The sequence below is a fragment of the Didymella exigua genome, assembly GCF_010094145.1.
Source record: "Didymella exigua CBS 183.55 unplaced genomic scaffold M421scaffold_88, whole genome shotgun sequence".
NCBI classification, from domain to species: domain Eukaryota; kingdom Fungi; phylum Ascomycota; class Dothideomycetes; order Pleosporales; family Didymellaceae; genus Didymella; species Didymella exigua.
Genome location: NW_022984862.1, coordinates 13,492 through 19,324, shown reverse-complemented (window position 1 = coordinate 19,324; position 5,833 = coordinate 13,492). Strand labels below are relative to the sequence as shown.

The window sequence follows — 5,833 nt, the reverse complement described above, 5'->3', positions numbered from 1 at the left end:
TAAGATAACCCTAAGCGCAGCAATGCAAGCTGAGAAATGCAGAAACAAAAGTTGCGGCGCGATAGAGTGTATGATTTTTAGCAGGTTTTGTATGGAACATGTTCCGCGAGCGGTGCAGCTTAGGGGTATGATTGGGGGTCAAAGACACGATGTTTGCCCCCTATCGCAGGCCCGATTTGGTTGCGCAACCCTAACGCTACACCCGTTTCAGCGATGATCGGGCCCGAGCATGCGCGTCATATAGGTTAGGAGGGCCCACCGCCCACCCTTTAACTTAACTACTTAACTTGTTTAGAGCTCTTTACTTATAAAAATACTAAACTAGCTGTAACGTAGATTATCACCAAGCCGGCCATATCACTGAACCGGCCACTTTCTCTTGGCACAGCCACCTTTTACCCCAACACAACATGCCTCAACAACAACAACTTCAGAATACTACTAGAGAAGGCAGAGTTATCCTTGCTATCTAGGCCTTCTACGCTGGCCAATTTCGCAGTATCTGCAGCGCTGCTAGAGCGTTGAACGTACCTTATCAGCAGGTCTCTAATCGCCTTCGCAATATCACGTTTCAACTAGATGTACGCGCTAATTGCTAGAAACTTACTATACTAGAGGAGCAGACAATTGTCTAGTATATACTTAACCTTAATTTGCGAGGATTTGCGCCCCAGCTATGTGAGGTGGCAGATATGGCTGATAAGATACTTAGTGTGCGTGGTGAAGAGCCTGTTAGCAAACTATAGGCTAGCAGGCTTGTGACGCGTTTAGACGAGCTCAAAATGGCCTTCAATTAAGCTAAGGATAGACAGAGGATACTACAGGAAGATCCTGAGATAATTAGCGCGTGGTTTAAGCTAGTGGAGGATACTTAAGTTAAGTATAGCGTTTGCAACAACAACGTGCACAACTTTGATAAAACTAGGTTCTAGATGGGCGTTGCTTTGTCTTTAAAGGTTGTAACAGGCTCAGAGAGACGTGCTCGGCCAGAGCTTGTTCAGCCAGGTGATCGCGAGTGGGTTACCGTTATCCAGAGCATCTGCGCCGCTGGGTATGCAACCCCGCCTTTCATCATCTACAAAGGACGCGTCCACATCTCTGCCTGGTATGAGGAGACAGATATACCCCACGATTAGAAGCTCTTAGTCTCTGAGAACAGTTGGACAAACAACGCGCTTAGCCTTGAGTGGTTAAAGCACTTTAACACGCATATAAAGACGCGTTAGGTGGGAGTGTACAGGTTGCTTATCTTAGATGGCCATGAGAGCCATCTTAACTAGGAGTTTAAGGACTATTGCCTAGAGAACTAAATCCTCACTCTCTGCATGCTACCTCACTCGTTGCACATCCTCTAGCCACTTAACGTGGTCTGTTTCTTGCTGTTGAAGCGCAAGTACTCCTAACGCGTTCAAGACTTGGCACGCTAACGCGTCTTCTACATCAACAAGGAAGGCTTCCTACTAGCCTTTAGGGACGCGTTCCTTAATGTGTTTACAAAGGTTAACTGCTAAAAGGCCTTTAAGGCATTAGGGCTTGTTCCTACTAACGCGCAGGTGGTGTTAGATCGCCTTGAAGTGCAGCTGCATACCCCACCAGCAGTACCTCTACCCGAAACGCTGTGGCAATCCAAGACGCCAAGCAATACACACGAGTTTGGGTCTTAATCTAAGCTTATAAGCGACTCCTTCTGACAATTGCTAAGTGCAGCGCAAGAGGGGTTCTCAAAGCTTGTAAAAGGGGCTGAAGAGATGCTGCACGAAAACGTCCTTATCAAGGCCCGCGTGCGAGAGCTTGAAGAGCAATTAGCAGTAATGACTAAGAGAAAATCGCGTAAGAGAAAGCAGATTCAGCATGGTGGCACACTTGAGTATGGCCCAGCAGCATCGCGGGTAGCTGCTGAGGCGTGTGTAGCAGCTCAGCCATCTAAGAAGACTCGGGGTGGAGGTGGTCAACTAGGAGCTCAGTCAACTGGACATAACGCACGAACGTGCTAGGAGGGTGCAGAAACATCTTCTGAATCTGATGCAAGCACGCAGTATGCTGGGTCACTGTTTAATAGCGAGTAGTTGTAGTTGCAGTAACTTGTCTTAGTTGTGCCAAGAGAAAGTGGCTGGTTTGGTGATATGGCCGGCTTGGTGATAATCTACGTTACCCTACTTTACTTTAAAAATTCTTATTTACTCTACCTTTCTTACTCTTCTTTCTTAATGTAATCTATTTATATACCTCCTACTTTATTTCTCTATTCTTCTTCTCTTATCTTTACTTCTTCTATACTCCTTCTATTTCTCTTTATTAACTCTTCTACCTTTGTTATATTTTTATTAATCTCCTTTTTCTAACTTAACCTTGTCTTTTATCTTCTATTTATTAACCCTAATTATGCCCCTACTACCTACCCCTCTACTACTGCCTTAATTGCTAATGCCATTGCGTTGCTAAACATCTGCCCCCACATCTCTGACTTGTGCCCCTTTCTAAGCTAGCTAGCGTACGCCTTATCCCCTATCTCTGCAAACCCTAGCTCTCCCATTGCTTGAATCCCCTTGCCTGTCAGCCGCGCTGCAAACGCCAGCAGCACCACTACATTTGGCCACTGACACTGCTTGTCTATACCCTCCCTAGTTACGCAGTACTACTAACTCACCTAGCACTGTTAACAGTTATTCTTTACTATCTAATCCTGCATCTTCCCCTGGAACTAATCCGCCTGCATCCCTGTCCCCTGACCCCATGCTGTGCACTGCCTTGCCTTGTGTCCTCTCCACTGCTCCTCTGTTGCTGTCTTGAACTCCTGCCCCACCACCCAGCAGATCGCACACCCCTCTCGCAGCTCTGTGAACGCCTCCTCCACCACCGCCCACTCTCGCGACCACTTCTCCTGCTCCTCTATCCACACCTCCTCGCCCTCTCCGCACCGATCACATCCCGCTGCCCCAAGCTCGCCGCAGCTCTGCCCCCGCTTGTCTAGATACAAGCTCATCAGCTCTCGTCAACATCCGCTGCCAATCAGAAACTGCCCCATCGCGAGCACGTCCATCTTCTCCTTCTCTCGCTCCATCACCTGCTCTACCTCTCCCTGCCCCACCAGCACCACCACCTCGTACTGCTCGCCCCCTCGTCCCCCGCGCCCGCTCGCCTGCGCAAAGTCGCTCATGCTCCACGGCGTGCCTACGTGCAAGATGTACACGATGCCAGCAAAGTCCACGCCTGTCCCTAGCGCCGACGTTGCCACCATCATCCCACCCCTCTCAACCCACCCCTGCAGCCGGTCCGCACGGTCTGCCACGTCTGCGTGATAGTGCGCGCATCCCAGCTCCTCCGCGAGCCTCTCGCTCTGCTTCTTGCTCTTGCAGTACACCCCCCCCTTCTGTCCACTTCGCCGCAGCTTCTCTACCCACCGCTTGCACATGAACAGCGCTGTCTCCTCCACCTTGTCGCGCTGACACCATGACACAAAGTACCGCGCGTTCGCCCGCACTGTGCTTGCCCTGATGTACGTTGCCTGACGCACAAGCATGCTTGCTTCTAGCTCTCCCTCTTGCAGCGGCGGCAGCGTTGCTGTCAGCATCACCAGCGGGCTCCCAAGAAGCCGCAAGTTCTTCATTGCCAGCAGCTTCTCCCGCCAGTTCCTTGCTGTGAACGCTAGATGGCACTCGTCGATCACAATCCGGTGCAGCAGCCCCTTTGCCTTCAGCATCCGCGCGTACCCCAGAAAATTGCCAGCGCTTGTGATGTCGCCAGCTGCGTCTGCGCTGACCACCACCACTGACGCTGGGTTGCTCTCGCCGTGCTTCCACTCCATGCACTCCACGCTAGATAGCTGGATCTGCCTGACCAGATCCTCAATTAGCGCTTGGTACGGCACAACGACCACTGTCACCCCTGGCCCCTCCACGCAAGCTGGCACTGTGAACAGCAAGCTCTTGCCTCCGCCCGTCGGGAGTACGACAATCAGCAGCGTCTGCTTCTCTAGCACCGCGTGCAGTGCCTGCTCCTGCTCCACTGACTGAAACCCAACGTCTTGCTTGCCTAGCACCTGCTGCAGCCCCCGCTGGATCGCCTCCGCCCGCGCGTCTGCAACCCAGACCTCCTTCTCTCTCAGCAGCCCAGCGAGCCCCGACGACATGCTGATGCTCATCAGCCTCTTTGCTATCCTGCTCGGCCCCACGTACTTTGTGCTGCTGCTGTCCACCCCTAAGAAGCGGTGCCATGCTACGCTCAGCAGCCGGAACGCATCGATCGACCGCACGCTGAGATGCTTCACAATATCCATTAGCACGCTGTAGTTGCCTACGCCTATTGCAGTTGTGCGCGAGTTTTGCAGCTCAAGAATGTCTTCACCATCGTCATCCACTTCTGCCTCTTCCATCTCTCCTACGTTGTCTTGATAGCCCTTGCTGAACGACTCTCCCACGTACACCCGGCCAATCCCCACCGCTGCGTGCCGGTAGTCGAGCGTGTGCAGCGGCACTCCAAGCCTCTTGCCAGTCTCTCGCCGCAGTATCCTCGTGAGCCGGCCAGTGTCCCACGCGCCCTGTGCATCGTGCCACACGTAGTCGCTGTAGTTCCCCCCAAGCACCTGCAGCGTCAGATACTCCTTAAACGGCTGCATGTGCACCAAGTACAATGCCATCACCTGCCCTAGCTGCAGTGGCAAGAAGCGCGGCACAATCTTTGGCTTGTCCCACTGTGACTGCGACTTGTGATAGCAAACAACTATTATTACCTGCCTATCTACAATAAAGATGTTGCAGTCCTGTAGTACGCTGTTGCAGTGTTGAATTGTTGTGATCTCTGAGACTCTGACCCCCTCCCTGGCTGCCCTGACGCGACGTGCACGCTGCAGAGTAGCACCTCCAAGAAGTAGTCAACCTGCCGTAAGTACTGCCGCACTGCCTTGACGCTCCACTGCCCGTCTGCACGCTTTAAGCGCTGGCTGCCCTCTGTGGTAAGTGCGCGCTTAAGCATCCACTCTAGCGCACCTAGCAGTTAGTTGCCTAGTGCATTAACAAACGACGTGCGTTGTTTTGTGAATGTAACATTATTAACTACCTGCTTAAGATTAATAGTTACCTAGTCCTCCTCCTTTCTAATCTAGCACAGCTCCTGCAGCATCTGCTCTGCTTTAGCTAGCAAGTCTTGCGCTATCTTGCAGAAACAGCTGATAGCAATTAGACAACTGTTTAGATAAAACGTCTTTCTGTCCAGAGACCACTGTGCGTTGCCTGAGTTGCCGGCGTTTAATCCAATGTGCTTGCCGTACGCGAGCATGCTGATCATCTCGCTCATCGGGCTGAACGAGCCATCTGCTAGATACCTCTGCCGCATCTCTACAAAGCAATCGCGGTCCAGCTTAGTTTGCGCGCTGCGCTGTGAGCCTAGGAGCAGCGCCTCAACTGCAACTACCCGCACGCAGTACACCATCCCTGCTAGCATATACGAGTAGTTCTTTGCTGTCTGCAAGCAGTCTGTGCCTGTATCATACCTAAGCACTGCCAGAAACTGAATTAGACTAGTAGACAGCGCTATAGGGTAATATGTTGTGAAGACAAACAAGCTAATTGACGCAAGAAGCGCCTCTGTCTAAGCTGCTCTATTGTTGCTATCTAGCGCGTCCTATAGCTTAATCCTAAATAACTTCTACTTGTCTGTCCATGTGAAGAGCTTACGTGCATCTTTCACCCTATCTAGCTGCGTTTGATTGCGTGTTGTACGTTGGGGCCGCGGGCTGTCGCTATCAGCTTTACTGCTCTTGCCGTCATCGTCCTCCTCGCTGTCCTCCTCGCTGTCCTCCTCGCTGCCTGATGCTGAGCAGCTTTCTGCATAAGCG

At 51.8% G+C, this 5,833-nt stretch overlaps 3 protein-coding genes across 3 annotated transcripts in view; 1 reads left to right on the top strand and 2 right to left on the bottom strand.

Moving 5' to 3' along the window:
• The window catches only part of M421DRAFT_427117 (P-loop containing nucleoside triphosphate hydrolase protein), a 7,608-nt gene extending 4,103 nt beyond the window's left edge, over positions 1-3,505 (bottom strand). The window contains 4 exon segments of the mRNA XM_033594584.1: positions 2,774-2,777; positions 2,793-2,805; positions 2,915-2,918; positions 3,035-3,505. Of these exon segments, the coding sequence (XP_033442498.1) occupies positions 2,774-2,777; positions 2,793-2,805; positions 2,915-2,918; positions 3,035-3,412 (399 nt within the window). The 5' untranslated portion in view covers positions 3,413-3,505.
• M421DRAFT_427116 (uncharacterized protein) lies at positions 3,228-4,510 on the top strand. The gene is made up of 2 exons (XM_033594583.1): positions 3,228-3,982; positions 4,037-4,510. The coding sequence occupies exons 1-2, from the start codon at positions 3,519-3,521 to the stop codon at positions 4,287-4,289; spliced, it is 717 nt and encodes a 238-aa protein (XP_033442497.1). The 5' UTR covers positions 3,228-3,518; the 3' UTR covers positions 4,290-4,510.
• Positions 4,511-5,009: 499 nt separating this feature from the next.
• Positions 5,010-5,586, bottom strand: M421DRAFT_413550 (uncharacterized protein; the record flags this gene model as incomplete). The annotated part of the gene is made up of 1 exon (XM_033590456.1): positions 5,010-5,586. A coding segment is annotated over one exon (489 nt), but the record flags the coding sequence as incomplete, so codon positions are not given.
• Positions 5,587-5,833: the final 247 nt, after the last annotated feature.

Bases quoted from the DNA above. Each gene is read 5' to 3' on its own strand.
- M421DRAFT_427116 (XM_033594583.1), top strand. From the start codon at position 3,519: ATGCTTGCTTCTAGCTCTCCCTCTTGCAGCGGCGGCAGCGTTGCTGTC. The intron at 3,983-4,036 runs GTGCAGTGCCTG...TTGCTTGCCTAG, and splicing joins GTCTGCTTCTCTAGCACCGC to CACCTGCTGCAGCCCCCGCT.